The following is a 21,352-nucleotide window of genomic DNA, read 5'->3' on the forward strand; positions in this document are numbered from 1 at the left end:
TCCTAGAAGTTCCTACTGAATTTAACCTTAAAAAGAAATGCCTAATGAACAGGTTTTGCTACAAGCATTGTTTTGAAAATCAAAGTTATTTTTCTTTTAAAAAATTAAGTCTGTGTAATTTTATGGAAATTTATTAAACACACATAGCAATAAACTTCCAATTACCTGTAGTGACTGCTGAGCTGCAGAACTGAAAGTTTTTCCTAGGTTTTCTTAGGCATTTCCTTCTTGATACCATGAATGAATTAATGAATTTTGTTACAGCCTTTAGCCAATCAGTTCTAGTAACCGTATACCTAAAATAGCTCCCCGCAAGCCAGATGAATGTTATATAGTTCCCGGAATTTGCAGCCAGCATTGACATTAAGAATTCTGGAACCAAAGTTCCCATATCTCGGGGGGCATTCAGATTGGAAAAGCAGCCCTAGAAAATGAGCATAAAGGAATTGCAGCTCATGCTTGAATATCGATGGGCATATATGTTTTCATCCATATCTAAATAAAATAAATGAGAGCCAGTTTGGTGTAGTGATTAAGGCACCAGGCTAGAAACTGGGAGACTGTGAGTTCTAGTCCTACCTTAGGCACAAGGTGGTGGGGTGACTTGGGGCCAATCACTCTCTCTCAGCCCTAGGAAGAAGGCAATGCAAACCACTTCTGAATTTAAAAGTTCTGTGGAGCGGGGGCATTTCCATATTGCAAGTAAGGTAAAAGTACTGAATGTTAGATGGTTAGCACTGCATTTTTATGGATTAATTACTAGAGTACAATTATTGCCAGGAAATCTAAATAAAGAATCCCAACAGGTGAGAGGAAAACATACTCTTTTATCCCTGGTTCTTTGGTGCTCCAGAACCTAAAGCACTGCTGAATCAGACATTTCTGGATGGAGTCTAATTCATACTGACTCTGACTCAGATACACTTGGTTCCATTCATCCAGTGTTTCTGAGCCTTGGCCACTTGAAGATGTGTGGACTTCAACTCCCAGAATTCCCCAGCTGGCTAGGGAATTCTGGGAGTTGAAGTCCACACATCTTCAAGTGGCCAAGGTTGAGAAACACTGCATTAATGCATCCAAAGATCACAGCTTGTTCCACAGTTCCAACATTAGACTTGGTAATTATTACATAGTGACTATTTTATTTTACCATGCCCAAGGTACTTCAGACAGTGTTTTTCTGGTATGGTAGATCCACTGATGCATATCTGTAACTATAGTAACTCATCCTAAATTTTAAAGAGTTGTTTTATAAATGCCTTTATCTTACCTGGTTAGCTTTCATTTTTAATTTCAAGGGATAAAAGAAAATAGCAATATATTCTGTCATCATATTATTTTATATAGTTAAATTCTAATAATAAGGAGTACATTGCTTACAGTTAAATCAAGAAAAGTAAACCTGAATTCCCCTGGACCCATACATAGCTCTCGTGGTGCACTTGTGCTTCCTGCCTCACCTGATTTTTTTTAAAAATATATTTTTTCAATTTGGAAAATAAATAAAAAAACTGGCCATATCAATGTTTTTGGGTCCCTAAAATGTCCCACTCTTGGTGGGGGAAAACAAAAGGCATTCTGGTGAGCTAATTCACCTTCTAGTAAATAGTTCTTTGTCCACACATACAGTGGCCAACATTTTTAGTAAACAAGTCATCCATCAGGGCCACTTGGTGAATATACCCTCCATGTAGTCTTAATATTCCACATATACCTCTGGCTGTCAAGAATGTTGCCTCCCACTGAGGTAAATGTTTAGGGACTTCTGAAGAGAAGCTATAGAAGCTGAAAGTACCTCCCCTCTCAATCTCTATTTATTTATTTAAACAATCCAGTTTCTGGATTTACATGTCCATATACACAAGTTTTGTGCCAGCAAATGACCTTCAACAGTTTATCTTGCCAAACTGAAACTTGCTAAATAAGATAATGGACACCTTAAACATTAAAAACAGAAGATAATTAAAAATCCCAATGGGTATCATTTCAATTTTCTTAGATATCACATCTCTGACCTTAGAGTTGCTGTAGGTAGACAAATTTCAGAGTCCAATTAAAGTGCGAGGCTGTAAAATGTGAACTCATTAACAAATCTGATTATGCTTGTCAGGGCTCAAAAAAGAATTATGAGTAATTCTTACAGTACATCATGGAAAAGAACAAGGATGTGCAGTTTCCCACTAGGTGAGTTGCATATTGTGTTAACAGGAATAAAGTGTTAGCTTAACTTAAAGAGACATGGATTCAGTTTAGCTACCACACTTTAACTGTTGTAATGGATTTATCTTTCGAATCCCTGATATGTTTTCTCCTGAGTGTGGTAGGGAGTTAGCTATATTGTTTCCATGTTATTTTGGTTTTGTTGCTACTTTAATTTATTTTGTTACAAACTTCTTTGGGTTTATACACACACACACACACACAGAGTATATATACAGTATATATACTGTGTGTGTATATATACACACACACACACACACACACACACATATATACACACACGCACATATAATGTATACACACACACGCACAGAGTGTGTACATTTTTGAATTTGTGTGTGTATGTATGTCCAATAATATTAAAAATAGATTTAATTCCTTTACTTCAGGTGCTTTTATGCCACTTTGGTTGGTGCAAATCTAAGCAGCTTGCAGAAGAATCATATAAAGCATATACAAATCAGCAGATAAAGATGAATCAGTAAGAAAGCTACATAATAATAAAAATTCATTGCAATGTGTCAATAATTGCAATAATAAAAAACCTCATTGCAATGTGTCAATAATTAATTATCATATCAGTAATGCCACAATTCACCTCAGGCATATCCCACCCCTTACTCTACTGTCCCAAATGCTCTTTAGAAGATTTTAACAACTTCTGAATACTAGGCATAAAGGTGCAGATCTTATATCCAACGGTAGAGTGCTCTGTAGGAGGGGAGCTCTTGCTGAAAATCCCCTCCATTGAGACCCCTTCCACCCTACCTGACACAGGATATGAACTCTTGGCATTTTCTGTAGGCATGGCTTGTATAGGCAGATTCTATCTGGTGTTAGCAGCCTCGCAGATAAGCAAGCTCCTTATCAGAAACAAACTAAATTCCAATACTGGAATTATTTGGCTACATTGGATAGTCCCACTTAGCATATATCTGCACTATCCGTAGTTTCTAGATTGTTTTCAAGAACAGTCCCATGCAAAATGCATTATAGTAGTCCAGTATGAAGTGCCAAGTGCATAAGTGAGTGTTGCCATCACGTCCCACTCCATGGGGGTGGGCAACGATGGCAACTGGCCAGCCACAGTTGGGCAAAGGCCTTCCTGGCTATAGTTTAGGCTTGCTGCTTCAGTAGGTTCCAAAAATCTAGGAAGATTTGCACCAGTTAAATTGTGCACCAGGTCTTTCACATATCCCTATTGACTGTTAAAGTTGATATTGCCCCAGATTGATTTGGCTACTGCGATTCAGTCTTGCTAGGGTTAAATCTTGATTTGCTTCTCCCATTTGGACTCTTCCAGCTTCCACACACCAGGTCAAGACATCCATGCCCTCTTCTGAGTGGCTTGTATAAAGGTATGTAAGTAGATAACATCACCATTTTGATGATAAAGTCTCCCAAGCGATGAAATTACCTTTTCCAGCAGCTTCATGTAGATGTTAAATAAGATAGTGAGAGGGTTGAGCCTGTGGCATCCCATACTGGAGTATCCTAGACATCATGGATAAGACTGAAGGCTGTTGAAAGACATAGCAGGACCAGTAGGATTGTACTCCCCCTGTTTGGCCCCACTTCTCTTCAGAGTTTGGTGGTGCTGGTTAATTAAAACTTGAATACTTCTAAATATTTTGTCCCAGACACCTGTGACATGTGACCAAGCTAAGAACACGTCACTAATACACAATAATTACATATGTCAATAGAAAGGAACCAACTAACAACTTTGCCCAATTCAGGCATTCAGCTAAACCCATTGGGAATTTGGATGAAGACAAAATTCTTCCTATCTCTTCCTAACTTCCATATATTCTATAAATGAGACGAGAAAGCAGTGTCTCCTGGAGGAAACTAGTTTATTTGCATCCTATTATAATATTAACACATTATAAAGACTATGCCTCTGCAAGGTTGCTACAATTATTGTTGGATGAGGTATCCTGTGCCATGGAGGTGCTGTGCTTCACATCTCCCTTTCTGTCTTCTCTAGCCTTCCACAGAAAGAACCAGAAGCAAAAGCAATCTAAGTGAAGCAGCTTCACTTGGTCTTCTGATGCGGGGATTGTGCTGTTTCACAAAGTAACTTTGAAGTGGTGATTCACTAGAAGCATTGTTGAAGCAAAGCACCCCTTTAAAGTTTTGCATTGTCCTAAAAAAACACTGAATAATTTTGCCTTTTATTACCCCAGATATATTCCTTGCCATTATTCAAGTTATCTCTGCACTATATCTTCTAAATAAGAAAATTAGCTCCACTGTAGCTTTCTCCTAATGTACCTGATGATCTTAATAGAATCACAAACAATGGCAGATTCTGAATACGTGATATCTTATTATCAATTCAAAGTTGATTGCACCTTCTGCTCACATTCCAGAAAGCTAGGAGCAACCCTAATTTCTAAGAAAAAGTAAATACATGATCAGTCAGACAAACTGCTACTGTATAATATATAGCTGAATTCATTATTTTTCATTTACAGATTTATTATTAGAATATAATAATTGCCAAGAAATCTAAATTCATAATCCCAGCAACAGTGAAACAGATGTACTCTTTGGTTTCTGGTTCTTCTGTTACTCTAGAATTTAAAGCTCTTAATATCAGAGATTCTGGGATGAATGTAGCTGATTTTGATTCAGATGTCCTTAGTTCTATTAATACATTCAAAGTTCATAGCTCTAGGCTAGTAGTGTACAAAGCCCAAATCCCTTATCTCCACAGTGCTGACATTAGAAATGGTAGCTGTTCACTGTTAACTATTTTACTTTAGCATTTCATTAATGGAGTTCCTACAAACAATATTTGTTTCTGGTATTTCCCCAGACACATGCCTATAACTGTGGTAAGACCACTGGCTGTTCTAAGCATATGACCACACATTTCTTAAGTTCTGTATGAGCATATTGATATGCTAAGAATGTAAGAAGAGTCATACTGGATCAAATCATAATTCTGTTCCCACAATGACCAACCAGATGCCTATGTCAGGCTTATAAGTAGGACATGAGTGAAATAACTTCCCACTGGTATTTCTCAGCAACTTCTCATTTAGGAGCATGCTATCTCTGCCACTTAAGAGATCATAATTAACAGCCACTGATGGCCTGATCTTTCATGAACTGACCTATAGTGAGAAATGAAAAGAGATTCAATATGCACAGCCCTCCCTCTTATAGATTATTTTCATTTCAGACTTGTGATATACAGGTAGAACAAATTATAGTATCTAATATGATGGTATTCATATACTATACAAATATTGCTTTCAGTTCCAGATGATTTGTATAACATTACCCCACTTACTCAGTGTTATTGTGCCACTAAGGACAACTTCTTCCATACTCATAGTAATGAGATTCATTGCAACTGACGCTGCTAACATCTCTAATAGAACACATTATCTTTGAAAATATTTTCCCCAGTCTATTTTTTTTTCAACATTCCATGGTATAAAACAAGAGTTGCTGAAGTTGTTTCTACTGTTGTGTTCAAAAAATGACCTTAAAGATGGAATTTCATATTAATTTAAAAAAAAGAATAACAAACTTCCTTGAAAGTGAACACACTTCATCACAGCTTTTCTCCCTAACTTTATACCTTCGTAGTTTCCAATACATTTTTAAATGAATAATTTTTTATAACTGAGTTCACACTGCAAATGAGGCTACAAACACTATGATTTGGCTTATAAATCATGCCAAGTCATAATATGGTTTGTTTGGTTTTGGCTTAGTGAATTGTATGAACCACATCATAGAGGCCTCAGCATATTATGTGAACCCAAGCAATTATGGTTTATTCAATAAGTCATGGAACAAGCTATGGTTTTGCATGACTTGAGAATCAGATCTATAAATATTGGCCTGGTTCAGATGATAGTGTACTCACTGATTCCCCCATAGGTCAATGCTATCCACATGGGCACTTTAACTCCACATATGGTACTTGGTTGGAAGAAGTTACATCATGAAGGAGAAAACAAAGTCTGTTATTTATAACAACCATAATTTCCTGTTTTGTATGAACTTGGGAAAATGTTGTTTGTTCAAATCATAACATCATGATTCCATCCCAGTTTAATTGTAATCAAAGTTTGCTTCAGCTAACAATTTTTCATTCTTTTCAGTCAATGAGTGACATCATGAAAGCTTATACAATGCACAGAGCCTAGAGTATTTTTTTAAGGTTGTTGTTATACCTTTATAACTTTATGTATTGTTTACTGTTTTTTGTATTCAGTTAATAAAAGCAAAGAGATTGTTGCTTTACATGTCATGTTCTAAACTGGAAGCCATTTTTCCTTCTATGTTTCTTTTAATATGAATTGTTCAAATGCAAGCCCAAGTTCTGCCAGGGAAAGTCACTGAACCTTAAATGTTCTCATTTTTTCATATCAAATCCAAGACATGAGTGCATGGGGTACTTTTATGTGTATGCTAACATTTCCATGTGAACTAGAAATTTGATAATGCTGCAGGTGGAGCATTATATTGCAGGTACCATGCAGCCAAGGACAACCAAATGTTTTCTGACAATATAGCATGAGTTAAAAAGGGGGAGGACTCTTTATCACTGCCCCTAGTAGTGAATTCTACATGAGAAAATATAGCTTGAAAGGGCTGTAGGATTTGCAGGTTTAGTTACTTGTTCCTGCTATGGATCTGTAAACTGAATTTAAAAAGGAAAAAAAATTCTGTATGCAAATATGCATTTGTAGGAAGCACTTATACCTGTGAGTTTCAAATACTGCTACTAATTTTAAAAGAATACTACTGAGTAACATTTTTTGCAAGCTGGGTGGTCATATAAGCCCATTAAGTAATTATTAAGCCTTAAAGTGCTCATTCAAATTTATCCCAGATTGTATTGCTTGTAATTGAATTGATTGATATACTGTTTCATAATCAGGTCTTCTTTAACTACTAATTGTGATTTTAAAAATTGCAGTGATTAAGCAAAGAAATATCCAGGGCTAAGGTTTAATTTTATATCCCTAATCTTATATTCTCAATTTCTCTTATACTGAACCCAATAATTAAAGTGATAAATTCCAGATTGATTCTGAGATTAAATTTAAGTTTTATAGGTTATTCTCTAGCCATCTGTTTTATCATTGGATTTTTCTTAATGAAACAAGAGAACTAAAGTGCAGAAATATAACTTTCTTTAAAGGTTACACCTACTCATATAAATCCAGATTTTAACTGAAACACAACATAAGGCATACCAATATTTCATCTGATTGCATGCATGGGGTGGCGGGGAGGAAGTGGAAAAGCTGTGCTAAACCAATTGCTAGCTTACTGAGGATGAATACAAAGAAAATTCATGCAGTTGCTGAGCCATCCAGAATAGTTCCTGGAAAGTTGAATAATAATTAGAGAGATTTTCTGATTCCCAAAGTGTCTTCAAAGGATGATACAAAGTTAGTTTCATCCAGATACTTTGAACCATAACTCTACCAGCCCATACTAACTTGTCTAAAACATTTGGAATACACCAAGTTATTAAAGTATTGTTAGCCATTCAAGGTAGGCCAGGTTAGAAAACACACACCATAAGAACTACTGGAAGTGTACGTTTTTGTTACATTTTGTTTTGTATAATAACAGAATTATAAAAATTGACAGTTTCTCTCTCCTCCCAAGCTGGGGCAATCTTGAGTTTCTCCATCATCCCCACCTGTCTTTGGGCTAAGCTGATGTTTTCCTAACAACTGCTGCATACCTACTTTAAGGGTATCCTCATTCTCCTTTTCAAGTATGATCTAGACAAACCTTATATCAACCACAGACTTGGACCATCAAATAATTAACTTCCTAATTAAGTTGCTTCAAAGTTGGCTATTTGAATAACATCCATCAATATACCTAAATCTGACTAGATCTAATTTAACATTCAATTAGATATTAGAATGATTTTAATGGATGCTGAAAGTTGATTCTTGATGGTTACAGTTTTTTTTTTAATTATTGGCATTAATCTGAGTACATTTCATAATGCTGCTGCAGCTGGTAATTTATTAAATAAGCTATACATTATTCAAGGGTTCTGTGTATTTGTTCTGCTGGACTAAAGCATGCTTTAGTAATGGATCTCTTTGAGGTCAATCTGCCCTTTGCAGAATATTAATCAATTTCAGAATATGGAAATTCTCTATAGGAAAAGCAAGTAGAACATAGATTTAAAAAAAAAATAGAATGCAACTAATATCACTTTTCTGAGGAGCACATCCTAATTTAGTGCAACCAAGAAACAGAACTGAGAACAGATCATGCACGATGCTTGTAGTCAATAACTTAAAATAGTTGGTGCTTACTGTAATTAAGAAACAAGTACATCCTTCTTACTTACTCCCATGCTTTATCTTGTTTAATTTGTAACTTTCCATGAAAGAATACTCTGCATACACTACTTTCTAATTTGTCATGTAGAAACCTCTGCTCCTCCAATAAATTAAACTTAAAGAAGAAATCTCCCACTTACACTATAAAGTACTGCAGCATGAAAAAAGCTCCACCACATAATTCTGTTTGCATGTAATCTACCACTTAAGAAAATAAAAGTTGGGACCCTTGGCCTGATTGCTGTACTTACTGATGTCAGAATCATTAGGAATGATTATTATTAAATCTATGTGCTTGAAAAAGCCTGGACATACCTCACCCCTCCCCTCAATGGCATGCCATAAATTGTTATATCATCAACCTTAGAAAGGGCAAAAGTTATGCAAATATGATCCACCAACCCATTTTGTTGGCAGTCATACATGTTTTCATTGCATACAGAACCTTAACTGCACAAAATGGGGGGGGGGGAGACATTCTACGATGGAATCTACTGCCCTATAATTTTATCTTCTGTACAGGATTCAGAGTTTAAAAAATCCCAAGCAGCATAATGATATAAAGTTTAATATACAGAATATTAATTAAGACCAAAAAATCCCTGCCAATACAAAAAAATAAATAATAAGATTAATCATTCTGGGAAAAGGCTACTGTAATTTATTATTGGGCAACATATGCCTATAATAGCCAGGTTCTTACAAAGGCCAGCCAAAGTGTTATGACTTTAGCTCTACTGAATTAAAAGATTTAACTGATGTAAAAACTAAAAAAAAATATTGGCTTAGTTAGGATAGTTAATTTATTTCAAATGCATATATTGACCACAAAGAAATTGTCTTTCTCTTTAACTAAATTTTGCAATATAGGAGTTTTGCATTCAAAAATAGATATTTGGGCAACATCATCATAACACAGGACACTTTCTGGCATACCTTACCTGAACATCACTGGCTTTCATCCTTGTTTCCTCTTTTCCAACAAAGATGTCATCAATGTCTACAAGTATGTATCTATCCAGGGACAGTGTAAGCCTCTTTCCAGTCAAAAATGAGACAGCATCTATAAAGATGAGCTTGTGCAGCCAGAAGTTCAAATTGTTACCAAAAAGAACACGCTGAATCCCATCATGAAGACCCAAGTCGTGAATAACTGTTGCATGGAGAACACTTTTAATTATAGGTGGAGGGAGGTTTTCAGGTACTCTTACTTTTGCAAATATAACAGGTTGATAAGCTGAATGATTTATATGGAAAACTGTCCAGTCACTTCCAGGCAAAGGCCCTTTATCAAGCTTGGATGATTTTGTTAGATGGAGTAAAGGAGAATGAGGATTGATGCAACAGTCTTTTACACCTACATTGCCATGGATCTGGAAAGGAAAACCTTTTAACTGAAAAGTCTGCAAAGTATTATCATTGCTTTTTTGAAACCCAATCATTCCTACATTGAATTCCCCACAGTATTTATCTAGAAGGCCCCGATTCCAGGAATCCATATTCACATATTTAGAAATATTTTCATATATTATTAGAACATACTTGCCTTTATTTTTATCTATAAGTACAGGAAGGTCACCTTTCCCAGAAGCAATCTCTATGTGATACTGGAACCTGCTGGATTCCAAAATCATGACTATATCCTGACCAAGTACAGAGTACTGACTTTCCACAAATACAAGCACCACAGGGTCAGTCCTTAATGGTTCGCTGGGCTTAACCATCTTCCATGGAGATAGCAGCACTGGCAGATCTCCACATTCAACATCTGAAGAAATTTCAGAAAGTTCATTTTCTTGCTTGTAGCCATTGTATAAATAATATGCTGAAATAACAATGCTCACCATACAAAATGTAGCTAGCAATATTACTGTTCGTTGAAAATGTCTATGAAGTTTCACAATAAAAGTCATGTTGTAAGTCATGCCTAGATGCTTTCCAGTTGTGACTGCATTGAGATTATAAAGAGTTTCAGAATTTATTCCAGTCCAGTTTTAGCAGTTTATGTCACCATTGCAGCACGTATCTCTGTCTTCAGTACAATTCAGAGTCAATATATTCTGGAAGGGGAAAAAGAGATTTTTTTCACTCTCTTAACCAATTGATCACAATAACCCTTAAAACTGGAAAACTACCCAATACAACAGTGGAATTAAATTTGTTAGTGAGAAATGAATTAAAATGGTCTTGTTCCCAAAACTGTTCCATAGAACAGTCTTCTCCAACATGATTCTTTCCAGATGTACTGCACCAATTCCCATGATCTGCAGTCAATATGGCATTTATCAAACAACTTTATCTTTATTAAATGCAAGTAATTAACAGATCTTTTTATTCCAAAACAAATACCAATGCAAGTTATGGTATGCAAGTTATCTTTTGGCACAATAAAATGTTTTATTTAATCACACACACACACACACACACACAAAATATAACTAAAGAATTAAAATATAAAAATAAACCAACCCCCCCCAAAACAAAAATAAACAAAAAGACTTAATAAATTAAAATCTCTTCAACATCAGGTATACCTAGGGTGTAATCCTATGGCCTCTGAGACAAGTGATCCAAGAAACAAGATCACCCAAGATTGGTGACATTTCTTTCTCCAAAGTCAGGAGGAGCCTTCTTGGAAATGTTGGAGCACTCAGACAAAAGTTCAGATGCTTTCCTAAACCTGAACTTTTGGCTTCCTAAAAATATTCACCTTTGATTGCTGGCAAAATGACAATGAAGATGGAACAAGGCAGAATTCCAAAGCTTGGGAGCATCCAGAAAGAAAGTTAAACATTTTCAAGTCCTGCTGCTTTTAATAGGAGAAATAATAAAGCACCTAGTTAATCCTTGTGCAGAAAATAATCAGACTTGATTGGGCTTTACTTCAGCTGGATTGTGTCAGCTTTTTTGATGTGATACAATTATAAAGTAAACTTTTAATGTATAAAACTCTGTAGTGTAAGATTAAAGAAGGGCACATTCTAACAATTTTTTTTAGTTAAATGTATTTAGATTTTACTTGTCTGGAACACTTACAATCACAATGAATGATCATATTACTGCATGCATATATGTGTTTCTGTGTGTGTTTAATTACATTTTTAAAAAAATCAATAAATAGGAATGTGAGAGGACCATACTGTTACTTGATAATTTTCCAGCATATATGAATCCAGCACATAGGAATCACATGACACATACCCATTCTTTTAAACCTAATACTATTCACAAAATGCTTTATATTCCATGCCCCAGAAATGTTTATGCAGCACTCCTTTTAAGGAATACCTGCTTCACTAGGGAGATATTTGCTGCAGATCCTAAGGATCTTCCATAAAGGACAACAACACATTTCTCCAAGTAAATACCACCTTATGAGATTGTTTTAACCAAGCCCAAACAAACCAAATTCTGTGGATACTTGCAGTTTTGTTGCTGTTTTGATTTACTTGCAGTCTAGTGTTCGTTGCAATATAATGATTAATCTAAGACAAGAAGTACGTAGCCCTTCCTTTTTTATCTTCCTACACAAAATATCCTGAAACACTAGCAATGTTAAATAATGATGTATTGCACGGTATTATGCTCAGTACTTCAGTCCTATGTATCTGCATGCTGACCCAGCAAAATTAGGCCTGAGTCTCCCTTAGATCCAAGGGATCAAGAATACAATCCCACACATCTCACTGTGCTTGCCGGAAGTTGCTTAATAGGATTGCAACTGCTAAGCTGCAAACTGTTTCAACTAGACTGAAATATTTCATTCAGCTGTGGATGGAATTGTTAGAAACACTTCACTCAACTGCCTTAACATGCAGAACAAAGTAAGAAGTCCAGGTATATTTTCCCCTCAAAGTAATAAGACACTATTTATTTTAAAAAGTAAAATAAAACCAGATTGGAAGCCTCCGACCCAATATTTAGGTAGGCTGTAAATATTATACTTTCTATCTGTTTTAAAATTGCTGTTTGTTCTTTCCACTGAATTCAAAATAGCATCCAGATATTAACAATATCATGAAATGAACACTACTCATCCCATTATTTTTCAAATGAAGTTACTAAAACAGGTAATAATGCAATTCTTTACATTTATTCAGAAGCACATTCCTTTGAGTCCAATGATGTTTAGTCCAAAGAAATGGGTATGGGGTGCAACCTAAGCAATTTATCATCTGATATTGTTTTGTCTATATTTCTAGCTAAGATTTGTATGTGTGTATGTGTGTGTATACACACCACCTTTTGTCTAATACTGTTAGATATAAATAGGGCCACACCTCATTTCTGCATGCTCAGTTCATTGTATTACATTTTTTCAATGTTTATTCTAAAATGCTTGGCTAATACATTATTTTCTAAAATATTTAATTTTCTATTCTTCACCTCTTCCTTCCAAAAAATTCCCATGTAACTTGCAAACAAAAGTTCACTGTTCCCAGGGGGAAAAAAAAAACTCTGTGTAAAGAAAAAGGCACACACACAACCATGTTTAGAAATTCGGGTGGCTTTTTGAAAAGATGTTCATAATGTCTGGGATAATTAAATGTTCTGTTTGGGGTTTCTCACGCCAAAGGAACCGCTCTAAGTCTCACCAAACACTAGAGGGCATCAATGTCTCACAGAAAACCTTCTAAGAGTAAGACGCGCCCGGGTACCACACTAGGAAGACAGATGTTAACAGAGCTAACAACATTTTAAAAATGAAATTACAAGCTCCTAAACAACAGTGTGTGTGTGTGTGTGTGTGTGTGTGAGAGAGAGAGAGAGAGAGAGAGAGAGAGATTTTTGCCTTTAAAAGCCATATGAAGTCATTTCTCAATCAGAAAAAGCTTAATGCAGATTATTCTAATCCTTAATAACCACTCAAATACACCCCCCCCCCCAAACAGCTATTTTGCATCCAAGATCACGGCGGACAAGCTTGAACCATAGGCGAGCTAACCCCGGCGGAATGTCCAAAAACCGTTCCAGCGCAACATATATTATGATTTCCAGTTGTACATGACACCAAGCCGTCCCCCAGAACTTTTATTTTTGGAAGAAAAGAGAAACCGAAGTTAGAAGAGGAGCCGCCTGCCTCCGTCCTCCGCGGAGAAAGCAGCAACCGCCGCCCACGCCTCCTCCAGCGCTCCGAGACCTCCCTTACCTGCAGCTGCGCTCCGAAGCCATGAGGGCGCCTCCTTTTGGAGGTGACCTTCTGCAGCTCCTCTTCCCACACTCAAACTTGGGAGTCTCTCGCCTGCTCTTCTCCGCCTTCGGCTCCCCGTTCCCAGGAAGGGGCCAGCAAGAGGCAGCCGACGCCACCCGCGTTGGCTCCGGTCAGTCACCACCACCTTCCTTCCTCCAGGAAGGAAGGCGAGCTAGAAGGGACTTGGGGAAGACGCGGGAGCTGCTCTCTCACTCTTCCTTCCCCCGGGAAAAGGGGGCGGGCGGGAAGAGCGGAGGAGAAGAAAGGGAGGGCGACCTCGTCCTCGCAGGAAACAGCCGCTGACACAAGAGCCCTCCCGCCGCCCCCACGAAGACTTGATGGGAAGCTGCTCCACATCTTCCACTTGAGAAGGGAGCAGCTCACCGAGCGTCAGGCTCCCTTTTCCATTGGTTAAGGGCTTTCCTTGCTTGACCAATAAGCTTTTGGGGAGGGGGGTAGGCCTCAAAGACGGCTTGGAACTCTCGGGCGACGACTTTGGGTAACACCGACTCAGGTCCTCTGACTGCGGTTGGTAGGAATTTGGAGGTCTCGCGGTGGGACTTTCTGCAAAAACGGGAGGCTGAGCGGGGGAGAGCAACCTTCTCCCATTCCAGTTTCTAATGCGGTAGGCGAGATGCGTGGAAACGAAACCTTTGGGGGTGCTGCCCAAGGCTGGACTGGTCCTAGCAGGCTATAATTCTGTGGCATGTACGCCTCTCTCCCCCGATAACACGCATCAGTACACTCCGAATCCACGGCCTTGCTCCCGTTTAAATGCGCGCTCTTTTGAACTATAATCGGACACTTTGACGGAGCGAATGAGCAGCTTCCGATGTCACGGTAGATTCCGCGTCGCCTTGAAATATGAGCGCGGGGAAATGAAAACAACGAACGAATTGGAAGGTCCCTCAAATAAAATAAGACGAGTTGAGAGAGGACAGAGTTTGCAAAAAGTTTCAATAGTATTGCTAAGGGAAACCTTTTCAGGCATTAATTCCAGGGCTGGGTTGCTTTATTAAGCCCAGCGTGAGATTTATAACAAGGCTAAAAATGCGTAGGGTTCATTTTTTTCTTCCTTAAGGGGTGGTTGTCTATGTACACCTATTGAACAGGCAAGAAGCGTCCCCAGGCTGTATTAAATCTAATTAAAAGATTTGTGATGTCAAGACTTAAGTGGAAAAATGATGTTTCTCTGAATGCTGCTCATTCTTCATATTAAGATTTGCTCACAGTTTCTGAATTTGATCTCCATTACTTCCCCCCCTCCCCCATTTATTATTTTCCCCTGTACAACATTCCTGTGAGGGAAATTAGGCTGCAAAAAAGCAGTGACCAGCACAAAGTTATCTAAAGGGACTTTATGGCTCAAGGAGGGATATATGGCATATATACTTTATGGCCAAGTATAAAACATACACAAGGAATTTATCTTCGGTGATAACAGCAAAATCAATGGTGCGTTTGGATAAGAGCAAAAAAAGATCACATGATATTCAGCAAAGCAATGGCACGAGGGAAAAAACTATTTGAACTATATGAGTTCAAGTCAATCATAGTCTGGCATTTTTAATCAATGTACTCTCAATTGTATATTTGTTTACCTAATATAGCAGAACCATTGGCAGTTGGGCAGCATACAAATTTGATAGATAATAACTATGTCAGAAGACTCCTTCTATAAGCCCTGAATATGGCAGTGACACCAGCTAAATGCCAATTTCATTTTTATAAAGTGTCCTTGCATGACCTCTTGGTAAAGCTTCAGAGCATCATGGCAAATTTAAATGGCAGCAGTTCCTTTATCTGGTGCTGATTATGGAGGAAGAGATTTGGGGGTTTTGGGGGGGAGGGGAGTGGCACCAGAGCCTATAAGAATGGCACCCTATAAAATCATTCCAATTCTGAGCATTGTCCAAGGAGGCAATTCAGTGTTCTCCAGTCCTTTTCAATAGAAAACCTAGGATTATTCCGTTTTTAGCTTTGCTGGAATGCCAGAAGATTGTTAGGTTGTTAGGTGCTAATGCTAGACCAGCAGAGGTGCAACAGAATGTACATATGCATAACAACAGCATATCCATACCATGAAGATGTATTATCACTACAAAACCTAAAAGATTAACTTTATATTTTGAATACTAGGCTAGGATTCAATAATACATACTTAACAAAAGAGCTCTACTGCCAGCAAGTATACTATGAGAATGTAGAGACAATTCTCTATGATTATAAAAATAACATTTAAGATTAGGTGCATGAATGTCACTGAAAGAAGAAAGCATTCTGATAGGCTCATTTATAGGGGTAGTTAAGAAATGGCTAGGTGATCAGAACAGGTAAAACTGTAGATTAAATATTTGTTTTCCCTTACTCATTTTATTCCACTTCTGTTCATTTCATATCTTCTGCTATATTTTCTGCAAGCTGTTCCTGAAACTCGTTGGCTCCTCCTGCACTTTTTAAATTTATCTTTGAACCTTTCAATGGAAAATAGGTTGGCTGCATCTCTTTGCTTGTTTTTGTTTCATTTTCCAGCTTCCATTTTCACAAATATTTCTTGTGTTTTTCTCATGCCACTTGGGCTTTCGGTGATGGGTCCTAGAAACTAAAGATGAGCTCTTGCCTTTAGGATTCAATCCATATTGAGTGTCTTCTGCATGTCTTGCTGAAACAACCGAGACAGATGTGCTGAGTGCAAGCATCTGCAGTAATTCTGTTCTTGAACAGTTGATATCTTTTAAGAACAGCTAGCTATAGACACCAGAGCTCAAGGATTGTTGTTAGGTGTGCTTGCTCTTGAAGCTGCAGTATGGTCAAATGCAGTGCCAAACTGATGAAGGAAGTTTTTGGCCATGCACAAGTGACCCCAGTGTTGAAATTGCTTTGGCTGTGACTAGCTACTAATTCAGTTCAAGTTCAGTTGTTTTTGGCTTATATCTCCAAAACGTCTAAAAGACTTGGAGCTGAGATATCTCCTTTTTCATTACAGACAGTCACTACCAGCATCAGAAGAGATCCTGCTCCGTGCCATCTTGCAGTTACTTGCAAGCCAGCCGTCTCTGGGCTGGCTTCTACTTTCTACATTTTTCTCTCTCCCTCCAGTATCCAGGAAGAGCTTATTAATATGTATTGTGTCTATTGAACATCTATACTATGTGAACATCATTTGTAAGCAATTTCCCCTCTTTCCCCTCTTTAAATATTGTTTTATATTTAATGGTATGAATTCATTCCAATTTTTGTTATTTATTTTATTTTTTTCCTTCTCTGTAATACAGTTCATTACAAATTTTATTACTGTCTTAGACCAGCAGAGAAACAACTCCCAGAGAGGGCATAATACATACATTATCTTTATGATTCAATTTACAGTGCCACTATATGCTAATATATACAAACAAAACAAAGAAGTAATCAAAACTAGTTAAATTACTTTGATCAGCTGTTGACATATACAAGTGATGGCACAAAATGCAATTGCTATATCAAAAATTGCTGGATTCTGATCAGATAAAAAAAGAGGGATCTATAAAATCAATCAGACCTGCTTGACATTTTCATTAAAAAGGGGATAATAAGAATAAGAATGAATTGAGTATTTCTATAATATAATATGTCTATCTCACCACCTGGCCCATGTGAAACAGATATCCTCAGCATATGCAGTGTTAAAATATCTTCCTCAAGGAACACTGAATGCAAAAATTAAATGTGCTGGTGTAAAGATCTTTCACCATTTTGGGGCAATGATATTCCAACAGTTGCAGGTGCAAAGTTTTACCTATCACCCCAATGCTAATGTAAGTATAACACTCAGACCCTTTAGGAGATTAGTATCATAAACACATTAAGAGATAGTTTAACTGTAGGAAATCTCATTGAAGCTAGTAACTTGAACAAGAAACCACAGGACTCTCTGAAGTTTTTCTTCAATGTCTTTACAGTACAGGGAAAGCTGTTCAACAGAATTAGCAGAACCCTGCAGCTGGTGGAAAAAGTAATTTGAAACAAGGATAACATAAGGATCCAAACTTAAATCTCGATCAATCTAAATTTCAAAATACATTTTATATACAGATTGTGGAAGCTGTTAAGAATTAGACTGAACCACTTCCAGTGAGCTAGAATCATTGTGAACATAGATATGGGCATCACACAACAGCTTGATTCACCATTGTGGCTTTAAACTGTAATGGTAATGGATCTTCTTAGATCACTAACCTCTAAAAAAAGATGTTACTATGGATCTGGATGTTCTTGACCACCTTTTATGAACCTGTTGCATGGAAAATGATCCCTGGATACCTACAGAACATTTTTTTTTTTTTTTAGCAAAGACCATAATTTTTGTCTTTTGATAACTGATAATTAATGATTACTTTGTTCAGCAAAAGTCCTTAAACCTTTCTACATATCAGTTGATATCAGCACCACATCATTTGTATACTGTATATGTATTTGTAGCACCACATCATTTGTATACTGTATATGAAACAGAAAGTATTTTATTAGCTAACTTAGGAGGGAGTTAATGAATGAGAAGGAAGAGAAGTGACCAGAGAATTATTATGCAGCTGAGCAGCAGCAAAACTAATATTTAACTTTGTGTTACTCCTTTCTGGATTGGCATTAAACCAGTCAGATAACTGTGACAATTACATTTAACTCTTATATAGGTATAGTGTTAAAGCTTCTGAATCATAGAAAGTGTACATTTATTCCTAGGGAAATTGAGCAAAAGTTGATTTGATGCAAAAGCTGATTTAATCACACTAAGCCATTTTAGTTAGTACAAGACCTGCTTTGGGCATTGCATGATATATGAAGTACTACACTCCTTCATTTCCTCTTCCTTTTATTACTTCACTATTTATTATTTTTAATTTTATGTTTATGGGTTACTGGTAATTGCAAAACTGCAGCTTTTTTTTATCACTATGGATGTTCAGGCTGTTTTGTTTTTTCCAGTTTTTTAACTCTCTCTACTGATATAAAGGAACCCTACAGACTTTTCTGTGTTTAAACAGACAGAAGAGCAAATGGAAGAAGGAAGCACCTAAGCAGACAGAGAGGAGGGAGTTAAGTAATGGGACAGGACTCATTCTTTTTCCATTGAAAAGTGTCTCTCAGTTAATAATCTGGCTGTTATCTGCTTGGGTGCTTAGATTCTGTTGCAGTATGTTCTACTGTTGTATTTTGTATGTTGACTAGTATGTTTTCAATCAGAAAGATAAGAAATGTATTTTCTAAGTAAATAATAATGGACATTTTCTAAGTAGATAAGAAATGATTTGTAATGGAACATGAATAGCCCTTGTACACAGTTGGAAAATGTGTCTCAAGTTTCATCCTGAAAAGAAATGAAGCACTGTTCATCTTGTATTTGCCGTATGAAACGATGAATTGAAGGCTAAAAACCTATACAATGAGCTAATCCCAGTGAATTAAAAAGCATTCAGATCTGTGCTGGATAGTAATTAATACAGATATTAAGCTGTTCAACCAAAGCTTTCAGTGCAGCTTACAAATTTAACAGGAAATAAACAGAAAATAGGTACAAGAAATGACAGCATAAAAATGTATGTAAAATAAATAGCTCTGGAAGGTCTAGGCAAATAATACTCTTTTCATACATGAGATTTAGATGAAACACCAGATGGAACTTCCTGAAAAAGAAATCTGACAGATGCTGTATGCCAGCATTGCAACTGATATACTTTTTATGGTCACTATCAGATGAATTGAGTTCAGAAATGGACTGAGGGCAGATCCACACTGCTGCTTGGGCCATTGACAGAATGGGCCCCTCACCACTTCCTAAGTACAGGAATGGATGACATCCTCCCCCTCCCATTCTCAGCTCATTGCAATTGCAACTTTCGATTCAAAACTGCTCTTTTCTGACTGAGCCGACTTAAGCCCTTCAGAGCGGACGATCTCCACTGCTTTGCCCCATTCTAGTAGCAGCTCCAGCTCCAATTGGCTATAATGCCTGGCATGCTCCCTCTCCTTCAGCAGCTGGTCACTGTCCTGGGCAGCCACTTTATTTTGATTGCTGGGCAATTTTATCTGCTGGTCAGCAATTGCTGGTTCTGTTATAACCCTGTGGTTGATTCAAGAGATGGCCTTTAAGTCAATGAACTATCCTCAGTCCATTCAACCATTATATCTTCCAGTGGGCACTCTTGGTTTCTACCCAGGTTGGGCAAAGCAGATTCCCTGTGCTTTCCCAGCCTGCTGCCCAGAGTACTGCAAAGATTCCCTTCCCTTCCCTTCCCTTCCCTTCCCTTCCCTTCCCTTCCCTTCCCTTCCCTTCCCTTCCCTTCCCTTCCCTTCCCTTCCCTTCCCTTCCCTTCATTTTTTTTTAACAATTGTATTTTTAACAATGTAGGAACATGGCTGCTTTGTTTCTATGATGCTGAACTATCAGTTCTTCCTTGCTACAAAGTACCTTCCATGGACCTAAAGAGGAACATAGGAATGAAAGAAAAACTTTTTTCCTGTTGCTCTGATTTTTGTAGCCTCAGAGTTACAATGGTATTATAAGAAAAAGCAGTGTCAAAGGACATAATATGGGAAGGGAAGAAGAAGGGGTGAGGGCATCCATATGTATAAACATCTGAGGAAGCTATGGAAAGACACAGGGACTAGTGAGGAGGAAACAGTCCCTAAAATGAGAAGGGAGGCACTGGTAGACCAGCACATGTAGGAAGTGCAGGTTCCCTTCCCTGCATGGATAAACAGGGCAAGCAGCAGGAGAATGACCATATGGTCTTGAGGTGGCCATTGTCTGGACCGAGTGTTAGCCCAGTGCCACTGCCAATTCACTACAATCCAGACCAGAATTTCTGAAGTTGGTTTAAGAAGCAGGTTAGAACACTACAGGCAACAAGTAGCTTAGGCTGCCTATGGAATTGTCCTTAGATTCAGTGTGATAATTGGATTAGGATTAAGGAGACACTGATTCAAATCCTGATTTAGCTATAGAAGGTCACAGGGTAGTTTTAGGTCAATCATTTCTCAGTCCAGGTTGGGGGAACTTGGAGGAGCAATCTTGAACTCCTATAAGATGAACCAACAAAAACTGGCCATTTTGAGGGTGGTGATTCTATGCAATCCTTTACAGGGAAAAATAGAATTGGAAGTAAAGGTAATTTAGTTCAAATCTTGCCAGTCTAGGAAATCTGCTTCTAGAGCTTCATCCAGTCTCTAATCAGAAATGTCTAGTGAAAAAAATAAATCCATGACTTTCTTAGAAAGTCACTCTATTTTAAAAGAGTACCATCTGTGATGGAATGGAATTATGAAGGCCAAACTCAGGGAGGAAAACATGTTCTTTTGTCTCCTGAGGAGCGAGGGAGAGATAAGAGGATGAGGCTGGCACCTCCCTGAGGAATGCACACTGTTGTGACTGGCTGACTTTGGGAACTGGGGTTTCAGTCTGGGAAGATTCTTGCTAGAGGTTGTAGCTAATAAACATTGCTGAACTGAATCTACATGGTCTCTTGGAGTTCCTTGGGATAGGCCTGACACCATCAGAAAGTTTTATCTAATACTCTGTCAAAATGTCTTTTATATTTTAAACCTAATTTCTGGA

At 37.5% G+C, this 21,352-nt stretch overlaps 1 protein-coding gene across 2 annotated transcripts in view; it reads right to left on the reverse strand.

Annotated features, from left to right (window-relative positions):
* LOC103058896 (bifunctional heparan sulfate N-deacetylase/N-sulfotransferase 3) overlaps positions 1–10,492 on the reverse strand; it is a 65,366-nt gene extending 54,874 nt beyond the window's left edge. Inside the window, exon 1 of one of the 2 annotated variants that reach the window (XM_088133265.1) lies at positions 9,509–10,492. In XM_088133265.1, coding sequence (XP_087989391.1) covers positions 9,509–10,492 — 984 coding nt within the window. The remainder of the gene's footprint in view (positions 1–9,508) is intronic. The other variant, XM_088133266.1, reaches the window with a different exon arrangement.
* Between the last annotated feature and the right edge of the window lie 10,860 nt (positions 10,493–21,352).

This window comes from Python bivittatus, unplaced genomic scaffold, assembly GCF_059951505.1.
Source record: "Python bivittatus isolate LINGU-HERP-01145 unplaced genomic scaffold, Pbiv_v1 ctg000070_np1212, whole genome shotgun sequence".
Classification (NCBI taxonomy): domain Eukaryota; kingdom Metazoa; phylum Chordata; class Lepidosauria; order Squamata; family Pythonidae; genus Python; species Python bivittatus.